Here is a 22,811-nt window from a genome sequence, read left to right as displayed (position 1 = left end):
TGATTAAGCTAATCATGTAAATGTAATTAACTAGAAAGTCGGGGCACCACGGAAGAACGTTTATAGAGCCGTTATCTTCCGAATAAACTCTTAAAATACTTAGTAATATTTTACATCGATAGCAGTCAATATTAACCCTCATCTTATTTTCAGTCTCATAATGAAAGTTGTAAATTCTTGGCCATCTTCACGAACCCTGGCTAACAAGTTGAATCAGCAATACAAAATTGGGTTTAATTCTTTATTTACTAAATACCTAAACTTATCACACAGAATTACAAATACACCGAATACATATGACGTCATACAGAAAACGTCCTGGTGGACGGAAACTGTATCATGGCTGGTTACACAAAGGAAAGGGGGTTGGGCTTGAATGAAAGAGCGGGAAGACTTAGGAATGAAGAAACAGCAGCTATGCTATCGTAAATACATCATCTTACGCATTCTAAATTACCGCCCATTTGGAAAAGGAAAATGCAATAAATATTTACTCTGAGCTGCGCTTCGGTAGATTGGTCGTAGATGCTGGCCGGGTTGGCCAACAGCTCTTCCTGTCCTCGGAAGAATGTCTCTGGTGGTAAATTGAATGTGGTGGTATCTTCGTCGTCTGTTAGACTGGATCCGTCGTCCGTCCTTTCCTAGCCCACGTCTACAGCGGCCACTGCTAACTCAACGGCTAGGAAGTGTCACTTCTGTAGTGAATAAGCTCAAAGTTCATACCATTCGCCACCAAAGCTCACGCCGAGGTTGGCTTAGTTCTGTACTTGACGTGTGTCCTAACGTAGAGGCTGCAGACCTCACGTACTGGAACCACTGGTTCTTTTCATCAAAGGCTTATATAGTGGAGAGGGGGAAGGAGGTGTTTCATCGTTTATAACCCCTGTCTCTTCACAGGGGTGGGCCACTGATCAAGCAGGGCACTTTCCTTATGAAAACCCAATTCTCTCATTTGGAAGCTAAAATTACATTTAATCTCCTAACAAACAATTTCAATATCAAACATTTCAATTGCATAACAATTCCATGTTACTCTGATACTAGAGGGTGTATACTTTCTCAGGTACAGTTTATGTCGTCCTGTCATCAGTCATGATGACAACCGAACTGACATACATACTCATTACGTTCCCAAGCATATTTCCAACTGGTTTTATTACCAAAATATGGTTCCTTTTCCCCCATTTGTTTGATGTTCCCAGACTCTCTATATTTAACACAGGCTATTCAAGTCCTTCAGTAGGGTCAGAGAGGGGAAGGGAGAAAGGTATTTATGGGGGGGGGTCATAAACCTTACCCACAGGCCAACGTCATGACACTAGGGTGGGACGCAAACATCCCAGGTTCCCAGACAGGATAAGAAGGTAGATGAAATTAGGGCAAGGGGTTGCTTTCCAGAAAGACATCAGGGATTGTGACATACTGTTTCATGGAAACATGGTCCTCTCGGGATATGTTGTCGGAGTCAGTACAGCCACCGGGATTCTTTATGGGTCGCGCCGACAGAAATAAACATCTATCTGGGAAGAAGGGCAGGGGTGTGTGCTTCATGATTACTGACTCATGGTGTAATCGTAACATACAGGAACACAAGTCCTTTTGTTCACCTGACATAGAATTGCACAATCAAATGCCAACCATATTGTCTCACGAGAGAATTCTCTTCGGTTATTGTCACGTCCGTGTATATCCCCCCTCAAGCCGATACGATGGCCCTCAAGGAACTTCACTGGACTCTATGCAAACCATACATCCTGAGGCTGCATTTATTGTAGCTGGGGATTTTAACAAAGCAAATCTGAGAACAAGGCTACCTAAATTCTGTCAGCATATTGATTGTAGCACGCATGTGGGCAATGTGCTGGATCACTGCTACTCTAACTTCCACAATGCATACAAGGCCCTCCCACGCCCTCCTGTCGGCAAATCTGACCACGACTCCATTTTGCTCCTCCCATCCTATAGGCAGAAACTCACAGGATGTACCCATGACAAAAACTATTCAATGCCGGTCTGACCAGTCGGAATCCACGCTTTAAGATCGTTTTTAATCACGCGGACTTGGACATGTTCAGGGTAGCCTCAATAATATTGATTTATACGTGGAGTCAGTTTATAAAGGAAATGCATTGGAGATGGTGTACCTACCCTAACCAGAAACCTGCATTCATGCAAAACCTACCCTAACCAGATGGCTACATTCGCGCAAACCACATTTAAGCATGGAAAGATGACTGGGAATATGGCCGAACAGTGTAGTTATTCCCTCCGCAAGGCAATCAAAGTGAAATGTCGGTATAGGGAAGAAAAAAAGTCGCAATTCAAGGCTCAGACACGAGACGCATGTGGCAGGGTCTACAGGAAATTACAGACTACACAAAGAAAACCTTGCTTCAAGACATTACAAAACACCTTCGCCCGCTTTGAAGACAGTGCCACCGATGCGGCCCACCACCAAGGACTGCGGGCTCTCCCTCTCTGACGCGAGTATGACATTTAAACATGTTAATACTCGCAAGGCTGCCGGCATCACTAGCCGTGTCCTCAGAGCATGCACAGACCAGCTGGCTGGTGTGTTTACAGACATATTCAATCAATCAAGAAAACGATGTCATGGCTTTAGAAGCTTCTGATAGGCTAATTGACATCATTTGAATGAATTGGAGGTGTACCTATGGATGTATTTCAAGGCTTACCTTCAAACTCAGTGTCTCTATGCTTGACATCATGGGAAAATCTAAAGATATCAGCCAAGATCCCCCCCAAAAAACTCCAAGTCTGGTTCATCCTTGGGAGCAATTTCCAAATGCCTGAAGGTACCACATTCATCTGTACAAACAATAGTACGCAAGTATAAACACCATGGGACCATGCAGCCATCATACTGCTCAGAAAGGAGATGCGTTCTGTCTCCTAGAGATGAACCTACTTTGGTGTGAAAAGTGCAAATCAATCCCAGAACAACAGCAAAGGACCTAGTAAAGATGCTGGAGGAAACAGGTACAAAAGTATCTATATCCACAATAAAACGTGTCCTATATCGACATAACCTGAAAGGCCGCTTAGAAAGGAAGAAGCCACTGCTCCAAAACCGCCATAAAAAAGCCAGACTACGGTTTGCAACTGCACATGGGGACAAAGATTGTAATTTTTGGAGAAATGTCCTCTGGTCTGACCAAACAAAAAAATAGAACTGTTTGGCCATAATGACCATCGTTATGTTTGGAGGAAAAAGGGGGAGGCTTGCAAGCCAAAGAACACCATCCCAACCGTGAAGCATTGTGGTGGCAGCATTATGTTGTGGGGGGTGCTTTGCTGCAGGAGGGACTGGTGCACTTCACAAAATAGATGGCACATTGAGGAAGAATTGTGGATGTATTGAAGCAACATCAAGACATCAGTCAGGAAGTTAAAGCTTGGTCACAAATGGGTCTTCCAAATGGACTATGACCCCAAGCATACTTCCAAAGTTGTGGCAAAAAATGGCTTAAGGACAAAGTCAAGGTATTGGAGAGGCCATCACAAAGCCCTGACCTCAATCCTATAGAAAATGTGTGGGCAGAACTGAAAAATCGTGTGCGAGCAAGGAGGACTAAACCTGACACCAGCTCTGTCAGGAGGAATGGGCCAAAATTCACCCAACTTATTGTGGGAAGCCTATTGAAGGCTACCTGAAACATTTGACCCAAGTTAAACAGTTTAAAGGCAATGCTATCAAATAGTAATTGAGTGCATGTAAACTTCTGACCCACTGGGAAAGTGATGAAAGAAATACAAGCTGAAACAAATTTCTTTGTGTAATCCCTCTGGCTGTTCTGTTTGTTTTGCATGTTACTGTTATAAACAAAAATAAAATACGGGTTAAACTAAATACATGTTATTAAACTCTCGTAGGAATGTTTCAGATTAACTACATGTTCACTCATTGGATGGTTATCCATTCGAACATGTTCCCGCATATAAAGATTTAAGCATTTGGATTGATATGGATTTGACGTTTAAAAAATAAATGGATGAGCTGGTTAAGAAGCTAAGATTTAAAGTTAACTTTTCTACAGAAACACATTGTCCCTTTCTCTAATCAGTAGGAAGATTACAGTTAATCCTTTCATCTCTTCTTGATTATGGTGATATTTATCAAAGGGCAGCTGCTACTACTCTTAAATCGTTGGGATGCCATCAACCCTAGTGCCCTTCGTTTTGTTACAGGTGACAGTTGGTTAACTTTTGAGGTTCTCTACAAAGCTGGGTAAATCTGCTTTTAGTTTCAGTGCACTATATTGCTGGAACAAAATTTGAAATACATTTCATCTTTTGGCGCCGTTTGGGCAGTTTAAAGTATTGTTTAGGGACTTATTTGTGGAGGAATGTTTTATTTGTGCTTCCCATGACTATTTTAATGTCCTAGGTCTCATTGTCTTCCCTGTTAAAATAAAGATTAAATAAAACATCTGATGGACAACTGATTACCACACAAGACTTAAAGGGTAATGTTTGAGACTACATCGTCACAGTCTACCCGGCTATGTTAGAATTACAGTTAGTCAGAGCGTCTGAGCCCTAGGCAACTGCATTTTGAGTTAACATTGGGGTAGAAACATTCCTCAAACAATTCAGTATATTTATCAACGAGAGTTTGCAATATAATTTGCTCCATAATTACCCACTCACACCATGCTTTGAGAAAATGTCTATATATTGTAATAGCTAAAGCTGAAACCTGTCCTATACACAACCAAGACAACCGCAGCATAAAAACACCCACGTTTCCCAAAAACACTGCCATTAGTCCATTAATCGTGTTGTCGGTCGAATTTGAGTTTCAATGAAGAAACATGGCTGAGCTCTTTGACTGGGAGTGCAAAGGCCAAATCAAAACGTGAATGAGCATTGCTTTGCGTAGACGCAATAAAAAAATAAGCATCTAAAGGCTTGTGTGAGATGAGACTTAAGTAAATAGACAGAATTCCTGAGAGGACAATAAATCCCTTTGGATAGTGTAATAATCACTGCGTGCACAATTGTTAGGCAAATTGTATTCGTCGAGATTAATTTTACTGTTGAACAAACACAATGCTCTCAGTCAATCCAAAATGTTATTGAACCTCAAACCTGAATGTTTAACAAAGGAAAAGTGAGTTCTATATTTCCCTGAGAAAGACAAGTGTGCAGAATTATTAGGCAACTAAATTACAAAAATAATCTCTCAACTCACTTGTTGATTCTCAATTTTTAGAGTAAGTGTAACAGATAACACAAAATGACAAATTATATTACATTTTTGGCCTTTCAAAAATATTCAGTGACTAATATAGCCACCCTTATTTTCAAGAACTGCCATGAGCCTTCCATGGAGTGTCAGTTTCTTGATCTGTTCACGATCAATTTTCGCTGAAGCAGCAACCACAGCCTCCCAAATGCTGTTCAAAGAGGTGTATCGTCTTCCCTCACTGTAAATCTCACATTTGAGAAGGGCCCACAAGTTCTCAATAGGATTTAAGTCAGGTGAGGAAGGGGGCCAGGTCGTTATTCAGGCATCTTTGAGGCCCTTGCTGGCTAGCCAAGTAGTGGAGTACTTGGATGCATGTGATGGAGCATTGTCCTGCATAAAGATCATGGTCTTCTAGAATGCTGAGGACTTCTTCCTGTACCACCGTTTGATGAAATAAATCTTCCAGAAACTGGCAGTAGGTTTGGGAGTTGAGTTTCAGTCCATCTTCAACCTGAAAAGGTCCAACTACCTCATCCTCAATGATATCTGCCCATACCAGTACCCCTCCTTCACCTTGCTGGCACCAGACTCAAAGTGGTGCCCTGTGTCCATTACTGATCCAGCCACGGACCCATCCATTTGGTCCATCAAGAGTCACTTTCATTTCATCTGTCCATAAAACCTTTGGGCAAAGAAATACCTGAAGACAAGATTTTTCAATCTTGACGCTTCAACTTGTGAATCTTATTCAGTGGTGGTCTTGTTTCAGTCTTCTTGACCTTGGCCATGTCTCTGAGCACTTGACACCTTGTACTTCTGAACACTCCAGGTAGGTTGCAGTTCTGGAATACGGTGGCACTGGAGGATAATGGGTTCCTGGTAGTTTGACGTTTAATTCTTCTCAAGTCTTTTGCAGTTAATTTGCACCTTTTCTTCCCCATGTGTTTTTTGCACCCCAGTTGACTATTCGCAACAAAACGTTTGATTGTCCGGTGGTCACGCCTCAATAGTTTAGCTTTTTGGCTTTTCAGTGTCAGTTAAATCTCTTTTTTGGCCCATTTTACCTGATAGTGAGGCTGCCTAATAATTATGCACACCTTGATATAAGGCGTTAATCACTTTCGCCACACCCTCCATTACACAAATACATATCACCTGAACATGATTAAATCCAATAAGCATTCAAGTTTATATGGTTTGGAGTTCGAAAATGTGAATAGAAATAATGATAAGATCAGAATACTCACTTGCCTAATAATTGTGCACGCAGTGTATAGTTCACCCTGTACAGATACAAGTTACCACAGAGATCATACATTCATATAGATAGCGTCAGAGTTAACCTCAGTGAAGAAGTTTCATATACACTGGAAAAAAAATGCAACACGTAAAGTGTTGGTTCCATGTTTCATGAACCTGAAATAAAAGATTCCAGAAATTTCCCATACGCACATTTTCCATTTCTCTCAAAGGTTTTGCACAAATGTGTTACATCCCTGGTAGTCAGCATTTCTCCATCCACCTGACAGGTGTGGCATATCAAGAAGCTGATTAAACAGCATGATCCTTACAGGTGCACCTTGTGCTGGGGACAATAAAAGGCCACTAAAATGTGCAGTTTTGGCACAACACAATGCCACAGATGTCTCAAGTTGAGGGTGTGTGCAATTGGCATGCTGACTGCAGGAATGTCCACCAGAGCTGTTGACAGAGAGAAATTAACATTAAACTACCATAAGCCTCCAACACTGTTTTACAGAATTTGGCAGTATGTCCAACCGGCCTCAACAGCAGACCATGTGTAACCACGGCTAGCCCACAGGTAAAGAAGCCACATCTGGCTTCTTTACCTGTGGGATCATCTGAGACCAGCCACCTGACAGCTAATAAAACTGTGGGTTTGCACAACCGAAGAAAGTCTGGACAAACTGTCAGAAACCATCTCAAGAAAGCTCATCTGCGTGCTCATCATCCTCACCAGGGTCTTCAGCTGACTGCAGTTCGGCGTTGTAACTGACTTCATGTGGAGAAATACCTTTGATGGCCACTGGCCCACTAGAGAAATGTGCTCTTCACGGATGAATCACAATTTCAACTGAACTGGGCAGATAGTGAATGGCATCGTGTGGGTAAGCGGTTTGCTGATGTCAATGTTGTGAACAGAGTGCACATGATTGCGGTGAGGTTATGGTATGGACAGGCATAAGCTACGGATAATGAACACAATTGCATTATTTCGATGGCAATTTGAATGCACAGAGATACCCGTGACGAGATCTTGAGGCTCATTGTCGTGCCATTCATCCGCCGCCATCTCATGTTTCAGCATGAAAATGCATGGCCCCATGTCACAAGGATCTGTATACAATTCCTGGAAACTGTAATGTTTAAGGTACATGTGACCAACAGACGCATATCTGTATTTCCACTCATGTGAAATCCATTGATTAGGGCCTAATGAATTTGGGTGGGTGGGCCTATGACCCCTGACCAGTCATGTGAAATCCATAGGCCTAATTTATATGACCTAACTCAGTAAAAGCTTTGAAATTATATTGTATTACTCAGTCCTCTGGCTACTGTAACAGAGATACATTTTGGCTCCTCAGAGGGGGAATGGCCGACTAGTCCTTAGGTATAGTCCTTTGTGATTTCCTTGTGTTCCTGGACCATTTTCCATGCAACTCCAGGTGACAGAGCACATATATTAGGGCCAAGCCTACACAGTCCACAAGAATCCTGTCAAAAGCAGAAATAGGCTGAACACGTGCAACCGGCACAGTTTGATTTACCCGTCCGTTGGCAAGCGTGACAAGATTTACAGTGAACCCCAACATCCTGTTTCAGACCAGAAGTTACGCCAAATACAGTCATGTCTTTTTGACGCCATACTACCGTCGTGAGGCAACCTCACTAACATCAATTTGAGATACACTGGGCCAATCGTCTTGCCAAGAAATGGCGTGAATGTAATTTCATTGTCCGAACACTGTCAAAGTAGTCAACACAAACTTAACCTGTTAGGGCTAGGGGGCAGTATTTGCACGGCTGGATAAAAAAATGTACCCGATTTAATCTGGTTACTAATCCTACCCAGTAACTAGAATATGCATATACTTATTATATATGGATAGAAAACACCCTAAAGTTTCTAAAACTGTTTGAATGGTGTCTGAGTATAACAGAACTCATTTGGCAGGCAAAACCCTGAGACATTTTCTGACAGGAAGTGGATACCTGATGTGTTGTATTACCTTTAAACCTATGCCATTGAAAAACACAGGGGCTGAGGAATATTTTGGCACTTCCTATTGCTTCCACTAGATGTCACCAGCCTTTACAAAGTGTTTTGAGTCTTCTGGAGGGAGATCTGACCGAACAAGAGCCATGGAACGATGATGGCCCATTAGACACCTGGCGCGCGAGTTCATGTTGGGTACCCTCGTTCCAATACGTTATAAAAGAGAATGCATTCGTCCACCTTGAATATTATTCATGTTCTGGTTAAAAAAGGCCCTAATGATTTATGCTATACAACGTTTGACATGTTTGAACGAACGTAAATATATTTTTTCCCCTCGTTCATGAAGTGAAGTCCAGCGGGCTTAGATCATGTGCTAACAAGACGGAGATTTTTGGACATAAATGATGAGCTTTTTTGAACAAAACTACATTCGTTATGGACCTGTGATACCTGGAAGTGACATCTGATGAAGAGAATCAAAGGTAATGGATTATTTACATAGTATTTTCGATTTTAGATCTCCCCAACATGACGGCTAGTCTGTATCGCAACGCGTATTTTTCTGGGCGCAGTGCTCAGATTATTGCAAAGTGTGATTTCCCAGTAAGGTTATTTTTAAATCTGGCAAGTTGATTGCGTTCAAGAGATGTAAATCTATAATTCTTTAAATGACAATATAATATTTTACCAATGTTTTCTAATTTTAATTTGTGGTGCTGACTTGACTGCCGGTTATTGGAGGGAAACGATTTCCTCAACATCAATGCCATAGTAAAACGCTGTTTTTGGATATAAATATGAACTTGATAGAACTAAAAATGCATGCATTGTCTAACATAATGTCCTAGGAGTGTCATCTGATGGAGATTGTAAAAGGTTAGTGCATCATTTTAGCTGGTTTTATGGTTTTGGTGACCCTGTCTTTGAATTGACAAAACATTACACACAACTCTTGTAAATGTACTGTGCTAACATACTCTAAATGTATGCTTTCGCCGTAAAACCTTTTTGAAATCGTAAAACGTGGTTAGATTAAGGAGATGTTTATCTTTCAAAGGGTGTAAAATAGTTGTATGTTTGAAAAATTTGAATTTTGACATTTATTTGGATTCAAATTTGCCGCTCTTGAAATGCACCTGCTGTTGATGGAGTGCACCACGGGTGGGACGCTTGCGTCCCACCTAGCCCATAGAGGTTAATCAAACTTCTCTGGACATGCAGTATCTCAGCAAAAAGAGTGGGGAGGGAAGCATCTTTACTCTGTACAGCAATCAGCTGCTTCCTAGACATTGAAGAGTGTAGGGACCCTCTCTTCTTTCAGAAGTCCTACAAACTCACTTACCTTTGAGGTTTTCAAAAGGAGAGGTCACCTCAGGAGGTTTACTGAAATCAGGACCACACATGTCTGACTGATCAAACATTGGGGAAATCGCTGACATCCTCAACGGTAGACTTGCTCGCTGCAATCTTCTTAGACCTGACGCTGGTACTTTTCTGATAACCCATCAGGTTCCTCTACTCTGGGTTCCTTACAAACGAGAGTATTTGTCACAACCTTCCCACCAGACAAATTGCCCAAAATGAATGTGACCCCCCTTGGGCTAGGCCTCACTCCTACAACCAAGTAAAAATATCAGACTCAAATTCCACATTATACAAAAGGAAAGTCCATGCAACCTCTCACCACACCTTTAACACAGTGTAACCAGCTACGGAATTGTCAGACAGGGAAAACACCCTCCAAAATGAAAGATTGCATCTCCCGAGTGGCACAGTGGTCTAAGGCACTGCATCACAGTGCTAGCTGTGCCACTAGAGATTCTAGGCTCGAGTCCAGGCTCTGTCGCAGCCGGGAGACCTATGGGGTACATTTATGTAGATTCTCAAGGAGGGTTTCCCACAAATGCACCCAAATCAGAGTTCATCTTTAAGAAAAAAAAAATCACTGCTTCAGAGTAATTTTAGCGACTACAAAAATAAAAAAAAAGCAGGGGCACAAGATGCTGGACAAAACCTCAATTCTTTCTTTTTTTTTTTTTTTAATACACTCCTATTAACAAACCCAAAATCATCTATCAACAGAAAAAAATGTAACTAGCAAATGAGTCACTAACAACCAAAACAAAACAGGTGGGGTTTTAAAATGGGTTGTCAAAAGCATCCATGGCTAAAAATACTTGAGTAACAAACACCCACTAGATGTACCTGATATCAGACAAACTAAAGGAAAAGAAAGCCCCCACCAACTTTTTAGGGCATAAAAACAAGATAGAAATAAAACACTTAAATAGGACATGCTAAATCGCCATGTAGCGCTTCCAACATCTCTCATGCCCCCTATTTATTTTACACTGCAGCTCTTAAATATCACCTGTCACCTAAACAAGGCGACAGGTGCAACACATCCTAACCAACGAGGATGATTCCAATCAGTGCGCTTCCATACTACTCATAGAGAGAGATAGAGGACTCATCTTTGTATCTGTGCCATTATAGTGTCTGTGACAGCATGGGCAGCGCCATTGAGGCTATCTCCATTTTAAAAGTAGTCAATTTTCTTCTTCACGATTGGCTGATCCCTCCTGGACATGATGCCAACAGGGTCACCAGGAGGGATCAGCCAATGAAGTTGGAAGTCCCACCTAGTTGATTACATTAAAATGGGTAAAACCCCCAATGGCACTAGAGGCCTCTATCATTCTCTATGGCTCGACTCAATTTCTCCTTTCACTCTCTCATGGCAGATCCTCTCTCTCTCTCCATCTCTCCTCTTCTGTCTGCAGCTGGAGCCTTTGATTATTTACACTTGAAATGATAATGACATCATAAAAGAGCCCAGCTGCTCCATTTTGCACCGAGACATCACACACAGCCCAATGTGTGTTAAAAACAGAAGAGCGAAAGGGATTCTAACATCTCCTGAACATGTACATGTGGAGTGGCTGTGGAGCATGTAAAGTTGAATGCATGAGTTGAATCAGCTGTGGGGTTGTTCCCGCTAATGAAAGATGATCCATTCTCAGTGTTGGATACTGAGCCTATCAGTCAGAAACAGACTGGCAATAGGGCAGTTCGAGCAAATGCCAAAAAGACTGGTCCATCCCAGGCCGGGATTCAATCCGATTTTGTAGACAATGCAGCTTGTAACGGCAAAGTTGATCGCATTCAAGGTAAACACAGCAGATGTCAGCTCAATTGGAAATTACCTTTAAATGTCAAGCACACTTTAAAGCGTTTTCGGATTGAAGCCCGGCCTTAAACCAAGCCGGCCTTTTTAAAAATATGAATTTGATATTTGCGTTATGAAAGGAACTAGACACGGACACGAATGATCCATTGGTAGTTTTTGTAACCAAGTATTGGTGCTAACCGTGTGTTATTGGATGCTAGTTAGCTACGGCGTCATAGGACAAGGTGCACTGGGTGGGTTTCATGGAAGAATACTGTACCAAGTTATCTAGTTGAATAAACTAAGTTTGAGCCTATTCCTGTAAACACTGAACCACTGTAGTTTACATAAATTATAATTTCTAAAGTGGAAGATGGAAAAGTTATATTTGAATGGTTAGTGAGGGAGGCCCTGCTCTCTCGCTTCCCCAGTCGTTTAGTTAATTTTCATTCCAATCTCCTTCGCATTTGCATAGCCTCTCCTGTAGCCTGTCAACTATGTGTCTGTCTATCCCTGTTCTCTCCTCTCTGCACAGGCCACACAAACGCTTCACACTGCATGGCCGCTGCCACTCTAACCTGGTGGTCCCAGCGAGCACGACCCACGTGGAATTCCAGGTCTCTGGCAGCCTGTGGAACTGCTGGTCTGCGGCCAACAAGGCAGAGTTCATCTCAGCCTATGCTACCCTCCAGTCCCTCGACTTCTTGGCGCTGACGGAAACATGAATTACCACAGAAAACACTGCTACTGCTCTCTCCTCATCTGACCACGTGTTCTCGCATACCCCGAGAGCATCTGGTCAGCGGGGTGGTGGCACTGGAATCCTCATCTCTCCCAAGTGGACATTCTCTCTTTCTCCCCTGACCCATCTGTCTATCTCCTCTGAATTCCATGCTGTCACAGTAACTAGCCCATTCAAGCTTAACTTTATCGCCCTCCAGGTTCCCTTGGAGAGTTCATCAATGAGCTTGACGCCTTGATAAGTTCCTTTCCTGAGGACGGCTCACCCTTCACAATTCTGGGTGACTTTAACCTCCCTCCTTTACCTTTCACTCATTTCTCTCTGCCTCCTTCTTTCCACTCCTCTCCTCTTTTGACCTCACCCTCTCACCGTCCCCCCCTACTCACAAGACAGGCAATACGCTTCACCTCATCTTTACTAGATGCTGTTCTTCTACTAATCTCACTGCAACTCCCCTCCAAGTCTCCGACCACTACCTTGTATCCTTTTCCCTCTCGCTCTCCTCCAACACTACTCACTCTGCCCCTACTCAGATGGTATTGCGCCGTTGCAACCTTCGCTCTCTCTCTCCTGCTACTCTCTCCTCTTCCATCCTATCATCTCTTCCCTCTGCTCAATCCTTCTCCAACCAATCTCCTGATTCTGCCTCCTCAACCCTCCTCTCCTCCCTTTCTGCATCCTTTGACTCTATGTCCCCTATCCTCCCGGCCGGCTCGGTCCTCCCCTCCTGCTCCGTGGCTTGACGACTCATTGCGAGCTCACAGAACAGGGCTCCGGGCAGCCGAGCGGAAATGGAGGAAAACAAGCCTCCCTGCGGACCTGGCATCTTTTCACTCCCTCCTCTCCACATTTTCTTCCTCTGTTTCTGCTGCTAAAGCCACTTTCTACCACTCTAAATTCCAAGCATCTGCCTCTAACCCTAGGAAGCTCTTTGCCACCTTCTCCTCCCTCCTGAATACTCCTCCCCCTCCCCCACTACTCCCTCTCTGCAGATTACTTTGTCAACCATTTTGAAAAGAAGGTTGAAGACATCCAATCCTCGTTTGTTAACCTCTATGGGCTAGGTGGGACGTTTGCGTCCCACCTACTCAACAGCCAGTGTAATCGCGTGGCGCGTTATTCAAATTCCTCACAAATGCAAAAACTTCAATTTTTCAAACATATGACTATTGTACACCATTTTAAAGATAAGACTCTCGTTAATCTAACCACACTGTCCGATTTCAAAAAGGCTTTACAACGAAAGCAAAACATTAGATTATGTCAGCAGAGTACCCAGCCAGAAATAATCAGACACCCATTTTTCAAGCTAGCATATAATGTCAAATAAACCCAAACCACAGCTAAATGTAACACTAACCTTTGATGATCTTCATCAGATGACAATCCTAGGACATTATGTTATACAATACATGCATGTTTTGTTCAATTAAGTTCATATTTAAATCAAAAACCAGCTTTTTACATTGCATGTGACTAGCATGTGACTAGCATTCCCACCGAACACTGCCGGTGAATTTACTAAATTACTCACGATAAACGTTCACAAAAAGCATAACAATTATTTTAAGAATTATAGATACAGAACTCCTCTATGCACTCGATATGTCCGATTTTAAAATAGCTTTTCGGTGAAAGCACATTTTGCAATATTCTCAGTAGATAGCCCGGCATCACAGGGCTAGCTATTTAGACACCCAGCAAGTTTAGCACTCATCAAAGTCAGATTTACTATAAGAAAAATGTTATTACCTTTGCTGTCTATGTCAGAATGCACTCCCAGTACTTCTACTTCAATAACAAATGTTGGTTTGGTTCAAAATAATCCATAGTTATATCCAAACAGCGGCATTTTGTTCGTGCGTTCAAGACACTATCCGAAAGGGTAAATAAGGGTGACGAGCATGGCGCAATTCGTGACAAAAAAAATCTAAATATTCCATTACCGTACTTCGAAGCATGTCAACCGCTGTTTAAAATCAATTGTTATGCCATTTTTCTCATAAAAAAGCGATAATATTCCGACCGGGAATCTGCGTTTAGGTAAACAGACGAAAGAAAATAAAGCATTCGGTCGACTCGGGCACGTGCCTAAGCCCATAGTACTCTGAATCGGCCACTTGCCAAAAGCGATAATGTGTTTCAGCCAGAGCCTGCCTCGATATCGTTCAGCTTTTTCCCGGGCTCTGAGAGCCTATGGGAGCCATAGGAAGTGTCACGTTATTGCAAAGATCCTCAGTCTTCAATAAAAAGAGCCAAGATGAAACACAATATGTCAGACAGGCCACTTCCTGCATGGAATCTTCTCAGGTTTTGGCCTGCCATATGAGTTCTGTTATACTCACAGACACCATTCAAACAGTTTTAGAAACTTTAGGGTGTTTTCTATCCAAATCTACTAATTATATGCATATTATAGTTTCTGGGCAGGAGTAATAACCAGATTAAATCGGCTACGTTTTTTATCCGGCCGTGAAAATACTGCCCCCTATCCCAAACAGGTTAATATACGTATCAGAGTGGGATCATGTCCTTATCCATCTGACCTGAATTAAATAACAGAACAGATTCCTCTGACTTTGCACGCTAATAGCGTTTCAATCGGTGACGTCACTCGCTCTGAGACCTTGAAGTAGTTGTTTCCCTTGCTCTGCAAAGAGCTGCGGCTTTTGTGAAGCGATAGGTAACAATGCTTCATGGGAGGCAGTTCATGGGTGCAGAGGGTCTCTGGTTCGAGCCCAGGTAAGTGTGAGGATAGGGACAGAAGCAAAACTGTTACATGTGCACTTGGTGAAAATGAAAAATAAGTACAATATCAATCTGGAAACCCATTGCACTATAGCCTATAATAACCCACTGCTTTTATAATGTGGTTTTCACTCTAGGTATCAGAGCTTTTTCCGTGGCATGGGGTAATCCAATGGGCACAAACGTCAGTTCGAAATATAGTTTTCATTTATATTTTATTTAGTTGTCAACTAACATGAATCTAAGTGAATCAACAAAAATCTGAACCATATCATTAGATTTAGGTTGTTTAGTGGAAGAAAGACAAAAATAAAAAATTCATGTCATCCGGTGGAAAACCATAGCATATTTTTGTTGAATTTATCTGGAAATGGCTATCAAATCACATTTTATTGGTCACATACACATGGTTAGTAGATGTTAATGCGAGTGTAACGAAATGCTTGTGCTTATAGTTCCAACAGTGCAGTAATATCTAACAATCTAAGTACAGGAATGGAATAAGAATATGTACTTAAATATATGAATAAGCTATGACAGAGCGGCATAGGCAAGATGCAATAGATGGTATAGAATACAGTATATACACTACCGTTCCAAAGTTTGGGGTCACTTAGAAATGTCCTTGTTTTGAAAGAAACGCACATTTTTTGTCCATTCAAATAACATAAATTTGATCAAATGTATACAGTGTAGACATTGTTAATGTTGTAATTGACTATTGTAGCTGGGAACGGCAGATTTTTGTTGATGGAATATCTACATAGGCGTACAGAGGTTCATTATCAGCAACCATCACTCCTGTGTTCCAATGGCACGTTGTGTTAGCTAATCCAAGTTTATCATTTTAAAAGGCTAATTGATCATTAGAAAACCCTTTTGCAATTATGTTAGCACAGCTGAAAACTGTAGTTCTGATTAAAGTAGCAATAAAACTGTCCTTCTTTAGACTAGTTGAGTATCTGGAGCATCAACATTTGTGGGTTGGATTACAGGCTCAAAATGGCCAGAGACAAAGAACTTTCTTCTGAAACTCATCAGTCCATTCTTGTTCTGAGAAATTAAGAAGAAATTGCCAAGAAACTGAAGATAGTTCTCAATATCAACAGTGAAAAGGTGACTCCGGGATGCTGGCCTTCTAGGCAGAGTTCCTCTGTCCAGTGTTTGTGTTATTTTGCCCATCTAAATATTTTCTTTTTATTGGCCAGTCTGAAATATGGCTTTTTCTTTGCAACTCGGAGTCGCCTCTTCACTGTTGACACTCTAATGTACTTGTCCTCTGGCTCAGTTGTGCACCGGGGCCTCCCACTCCTCTTTCTATTCTGGTTAGAGACAGTTTGCGCTGTTCTGTGAAGGGAGTAGTACACAGCGTTGTACGAGATTTTCCGTTTCTTGGCAATTTCTCACATGGAATAGCCTTCATTTCTCAGAACAAGAATAGACTGGTGAGTTTCAGAAGAAAGTCCTATGTTTCTGGCCATTTTGAGCCTGAAATCCAACCCACAAATGCTGATGCTCCAGATACTCAACTAACATAATTGCAAAAGGGTTTTCTAATTATCAATTAGCCTTTTAAAATGATAAACTTGGATTAGCTAACACAACATGCCATTGGAACACAGGAGTGATGGTTGCTGATAATGGACCACTGTACGCCTATGTAGATATTACATAAGAAATCTGCCGTTTCCAGCTACAATAGTCATTTACAACGTTAACAATGTCTACACTGTATTTCTGATCAATTTGATGTTATTTTAATGGACAAAAAATGTGCTTTCTTTGAAAAACAAGGGCATTTCTAAGTGACCCCAAACTTTTGAATGGTAGCGAACATATGAGATGAGTAAAGCAAGATATGCAAACTTTAATAAAGTGGTATTATTTGAAGTGACTAGTGATCCATTTATTAAAGTGGCCAATGATTTTGAGTCTGTATGTAGGCGGCAGCCTCTCTGTGCCAGTGATGGCTGTTTAACAGTCTGATGGCCTTGAGATAGAAGCTGTTTTTCAGTCTCTCGGTCCCAGCTTTGATGCACCTGCACTGACGTCGCCTTCTGGATGGTAACGGGGTGAGCAGGCAGTGGCTCGGGTGTTTGTTGATCTTTTTGGCCTTCCTGTGACATCGGGTGCTGTAGGTGTCCTGGAGGGCAGGACAACAGAGTCAACCATTCTGTTCCCAGTGCAGAACTCACCCATGTCACCAACATGATGAGAGAATGATATGAGTATGATCGGTTTTATAGGCCTATGCTCTTATTATTGCTCTCCACAAAATGTAAAAGTAATGTGTGATGTACAAAGTTTGAAAACGCTGCAATCGGATAGTAAAGAGATGTGATTTGGCAATGATTGATGCTGTTCAATGTGAAACGTTCTTTTTCATACTTGTATTCAGCAAAGGAACTCTTAAATTAATTGAAGGGGATTCTTCTATACAGAATATATGTATAGAAGAGAATCTTCCGATCATTCAAGAACATCTTTCGATGAAGAGATAATTTCTATGAAGTGACACACTAGTTCCCAACCTGACCCACCACACATGACAGTCTGTCACAGAGCAGCGACCCTTGAGCGGTTTTGGGGTTAAGTACCTTGATCAAGGGCACAATGGCAGTAGGTGTCACCTGGAATGCTGATGCTCACTCCCACCAGATTTCTCTCGACAGCCCTGTATTAGAACCTGCAACCCTCTAGGGGTAATGGCCCCTCTCTCCAGAAATGGAAACCACTTATGGATAAGGAACAATAGGAAAGATCCAGCATAGTGTCTTCAGTCAGTGGTAAACTTAGCATAGAGAATATGTTAGAATTGTATAAGACTTTATTTCAGTATCTGAACAAGTTAACAAATATGCAACACAACAAAACAAATGCATATTTTTGGGCAATCAGACTACTGTGGAAAGAAGTAGAAAATACATTATTTGGTAAAGCAAGCCTTTAATGAATGAATTACACTGACTAAAATGCTGTAAAATAGTACAATAATGTTCTGCCATGTCTATACGCTGTTGTATTAACTTTATGGATCACAAAGTGCAGTCTGATGGGGTTAATTTAACATTGTCATGCAAATTGGGGGAGGGAGAAATGCTTTGATTGCCTAGTCTCGCACAGATAAATAACCCAATTTCATTACAACACCATTATTATTACTACAGGAATTTGCATTTGTCAGCTCAGCAGAGATGTGGTCTTAGTAGGCTAATAAAGGGAGTTATTTCAGGTCAATAGAAGGCTCTGTAGAAGTTCTAGTATACAAAATAAAGTAGAAATACATGTATGTCTATTACTCTTGGACATTCAAAATCATCTCTTACATAAATCAACTCTATTTATTTTTTAACAAGACTGGATTCAGAAAACAATACTGAAGGTTACCAGTCAGTGGCAGGGATCCATGGTGACCGGTCTATGAAATAACTGAAAGGTGGCATGTATACACTGAGTGTACAAGACATTATGAACACCTGTTTTTCCATGACATAGGTAAATCAGGTAAATCCAGGTGAAAGTTATGGTCCCTTATTGGTGTCACTAAATCCACATATAATAAGTGAAGGGGAGGAGACAGGTTAAAGAAGGATTTTTAAACATTGAGACAATTGAGACATGGATTGTGTATGTGTTCCATTCAGAGGGTGAATGGCCAAGAAAAAAGATTCAAGTTCCTTTGAATGGGGTGTGGTGGGTGCCAGGTGCACCGTTTTGTGTCAAGACCTGCGACACTGCTGGGAGGAAAACACTCAACAGTTTTCCGTGTGAATCAAGTGCATGCATATGTTTATATATTCCTATTGGTTGGTTGAATTTACATATCAGTAAGATGTTATGCCATTGGTCATGCTTGCAGATAGGGGATTGCGAACGTCAATTCTTACCAGTCTGATATTGCCATACAAGCAGTAGGTCACGTTCTGAAATACTCTATCCTATTTTCATATTTACAATGTGTATGAGTTCACTATGTACATTTCCAGATAGATAGATAGATAGATAGACTGAGTATACCAAACATTAGGAACACCTTCCTAATATTGAGTTGCACCCACCCTTTTGCCCTCAGAACAGCCTCAATTCGTTGGGGCATGGACTCTACAAGATGTCGAAAGCGTTCCACAGGGATGCTGGCCCATGTTGACTCCAATGCTTCCCACAGTTGTGTCAAGTTGGCTGGATGTACTTTGGGTTGCGGACCATTCTTGATACACATGAGAAACTGTTGAGCATGAAAAACCAGCAGCGTTGCAGTTCTTGACACCTGGAACCTACTACCATACCCCATTCAAAGGCACTTAAATATTTTGTCTTGCCCATTCACCCTCTGAATGGCATACATACACAATCCATGTCTCAATTGTCTCAAGGCTTAAAAATCCTTTAATCTGTCTTCTCCCTTCATCTACACTGATTGAAGTGGATTTAACAAGTGACATCAATAAGGGATCATAGCTTTCACCTGGATTCACCTGGTCAGTCTATGTCATGGAAAGAGCAGGTATCCTTAATGTTTTGTATAATTAGTGTATATGTGTGTGTGTGTGTGTATGTGTTACCTGTTAGATATTGAGGGCTTCCTGGGGTGTGCTTTTGAATGTTATTGCTGTAAGCGCAAGTTAGCTAGCATGCCCTAATTGTAATGGTCGCATTAGCTCCCTGCTAATTCACAGTTATTTTCATGCTAAAAGACAAATCACTAATCTACAGCCATGAACATATTGTTGTCCGGCACATCTAATGTGCTTCTTTGTGTCTATCTTCAGAATAAACACCAATCTGGGATCGCTGGCTGGACAGTCCTTTCTTTAAAAAAACAACTCAAGAGAATTATTAAGTATGACCTGTCATCTGTTACATGTGCGTGTGTAAAATGTCATTAAATTAATTCATTCAATAGCCATCTCCACAAGGCAAATTAAGATATGATAACATCCGGAATTCTAGGTTAGTGTGTATTGACCTATAGGCTGTGGCTATTTGCCATTAAATATGTAAAGAAATTATGAGATGCCTATTTGCACGAGTAAACACAAAACAGTAATTTTCTGTTGGCAGCGGGTGGGCTCAGGTGGTGACCATATTAACAATTTAGTCCCGACAGAACACATACTCGTTATAACTCGTCCAGATTTTATCCTCGTTTGGGTCATTGCTGGTGTAGGCGCATGTGCCCGTGGAGCTACAAGCCACCATGTGAAAGCCAACCTCGGTCAGCTTGTCAAACGCCTGCTCAAGGAAATTGAATTTCAGGTAGTAACGGGAGGTATACCTCTCCGGTGGCCGGTCGGGGTCCCTGCTCTCATTCAAAGTGTCCCCGAACACCTCTTTGGCAAGGGAAATTTTCCCGCACACCGTGATGCGCGCCACTCTCCTGAACTTGGCATCGGTTTGGATATCTCTCCCTATAGTGTATGATCCCCTGTATCCAATTGTGATGTAGCCCGACTTTCTGGACTCCAGAGACTGGGAGTGAGCGCTGCTCATTGCAGTCATCATGCGCAAAGTTTCCATGCCAACGCCGGAGGACCCGGTGCCGCACTGAAGCCCACCCTCCTCGGTGTCGCTCTGGCAAATCTCCTCGTTGATGGAGTTCACTTTGCTCATCCTGGGGATCAGGCGCTTGGACAGGTCCCGCAGGTGGAAAAACTCAGCCTCCCTCTGCAGCCGGCTTTTCTCGGGGAAATAATCAGGCAGCACCAGGTTGAGGTCCCGCAGGTAGTCTAAAATATAACGGAACAAGAAACCGTCCCTGTCCAAGAAGTAGCGCCCTTTGCCATCTCGCGCAAGGTCCTTTGGAGCCTTCTTGCTGAACATGGTCCAGAGGAGCGAGTCTGGGACGGCGACCAAAGTTATGTGCCGTGTCACATACACCTGTCCCCCGACATTCAGTTCAATTATCTCAGAGAATGGGGACCCAGACTCGGCTCGATTAGAGCTCCCCTGCTCTGTGTCCGTCATTGCCATCTTTACGCGCAGTTCTTTGTCACTGTCACCGACTGGAATCCCTATAATAATGAGACAGAAAGTCTAGCGGTTTGTTTATGTAATGCTGTGCTTGTCGGTGTGGGAGGAGAGAGTAGACAGCTGATTTGAATGATGACTGTTAACTCTTTACCAAAAATAGACCTATAGTAGGCCTAGTCTATGACTGCTTTCTATGACAATAGTGAGACTAGGGGAGACAGGACCCACTGGGCACAGACGTCAGTTCAAAGTTTAGTTTTGATTTAAACTAACATGAATTCAATGTAAAATCAACAACAAATGCCACCATGTCATTGGATTTAGGTTAAAGGTTTGTGGAAAACAAGACGAAATACCCTTATGTTGATGACTTTTTGCAAATCCAATTAGTTTTACACGTTGATTCAACATCATCTTATTGATTTTTTTGGTTGAAATGACATGGAAACAAAGTTGATTCAACAAGTTTTTGCTCAGTGGGGATATTGTACCATTTGCTACCGTTTTCTCTATTAGCCTAGATCAGTCATGTTACAAGAAAGGTAAATTGAATAAGTCATACATTTAACCTGTTGGGGCTAGGGGGCAGTATTTGCATGGCCGGATAAAAAACGTACCCGATTTAATCTGGTTACTACTCCTGCCCAGTAACTAGAATATGCATATAATTAGTAGATTTGGATAGAAAACACTCTAACGTTTCTAAAACTGTTTGAATGGTGTCTGTGAGTATAACAGAACTCATATGGCAGGCCAAAACCTGAGAAGATTCCATGCAGGAAGTGGCCTGTCTGACAAATTGTGTTTCATCTTGGCTCTTTTTATTGAAGACTGAGGATCTTTGCAATAACGTGACACTTCCTATGGCTCCCATAGGCTCTCAGAGCCCGGGAAAAAGCTGAACGATATCGAGGCAGGCTCTGGCTGAAACACATTATCGCTTTTGGCAAGTGGCCGATTCAGAGTACTATGGGCTTAGGCACGTGCCCGAGTCGACCGAATGCTTTATTTTCTTTCGTCTGTTTATCTAAACGCAGATTCCCGGTCGGAATATTATCGCTTTTTTATGAGAAAAATGGCATAAAAATTGATTTTAATACCTATTGTAGGTTTGTCGAACAAGAAGCCATGTCAGTGTATACGAGAAAAACAAACCACATTCAGAAGAACCTCACTAGGACAGAAGAACAGGCACTTAACCTGTTGGGTCTAGGGGGCAGCATTTGCACGTCTGGATAAAAAAAATGTACCCGATTTAATCTGGTTACTAATCCTACCCAGTAACTAGAATATGCATATACTTATTATATATGGATAGAAAACACTCTAAAGTTTCCAAAACTGTTTGAATGGTGTCTGTGAGTATAACAGAACTCATTTGGCAGGCAAAACCCTGAGACATTTTCTGACAGGAAGTGGATACCTGATGTGTTGTATTGACTTTAAACCTATCCCATTGAAAAACACAGGGGTTTAGGAATATTTGGGCACTTCCTATTGCTTCCACTAGATGTCACCAGCCTTTACAAAGTGTTTTGAGTCTTCTGGAGGGAGATCTGACCGAACAAGAGCCATGGAACGATGATGTCCCATTAGACACCTGGCGCGCGAGTTCATGTTGGGTACCCTCGTTCCAATACGTTATAAAAGAGTATGCATTCGTCCACCTTGAATATTATTCATGTTCTGGTAAAAAAGGCCCTAATGATTTATGCTATACAACGTT

The 22,811-nt window shown here is 41.9% G+C and overlaps 1 protein-coding gene across 1 annotated transcript; it reads right to left on the bottom strand.

Moving 5' to 3' along the window:
- Positions 1-19,594: 19,594 nt before the first annotated feature.
- On the bottom strand, positions 19,595-21,115 carry kctd12.1 (potassium channel tetramerisation domain containing 12.1). The gene has a single exon (XM_014163746.2). It carries the CDS (start codon positions 21,083-21,085, stop codon positions 20,210-20,212), a length of 876 nt encoding a protein of 291 aa, XP_014019221.1. The 5' UTR covers positions 21,086-21,115; the 3' UTR covers positions 19,595-20,209.
- Between the last annotated feature and the right edge of the window lie 1,696 nt (positions 21,116-22,811).

Source organism: Salmo salar, chromosome ssa21, assembly GCF_905237065.1.
Source record: "Salmo salar chromosome ssa21, Ssal_v3.1, whole genome shotgun sequence".
Classification (NCBI taxonomy): domain Eukaryota; kingdom Metazoa; phylum Chordata; class Actinopteri; order Salmoniformes; family Salmonidae; genus Salmo; species Salmo salar.
This window is presented reverse-complemented; position numbering and strand designations above follow the sequence as displayed.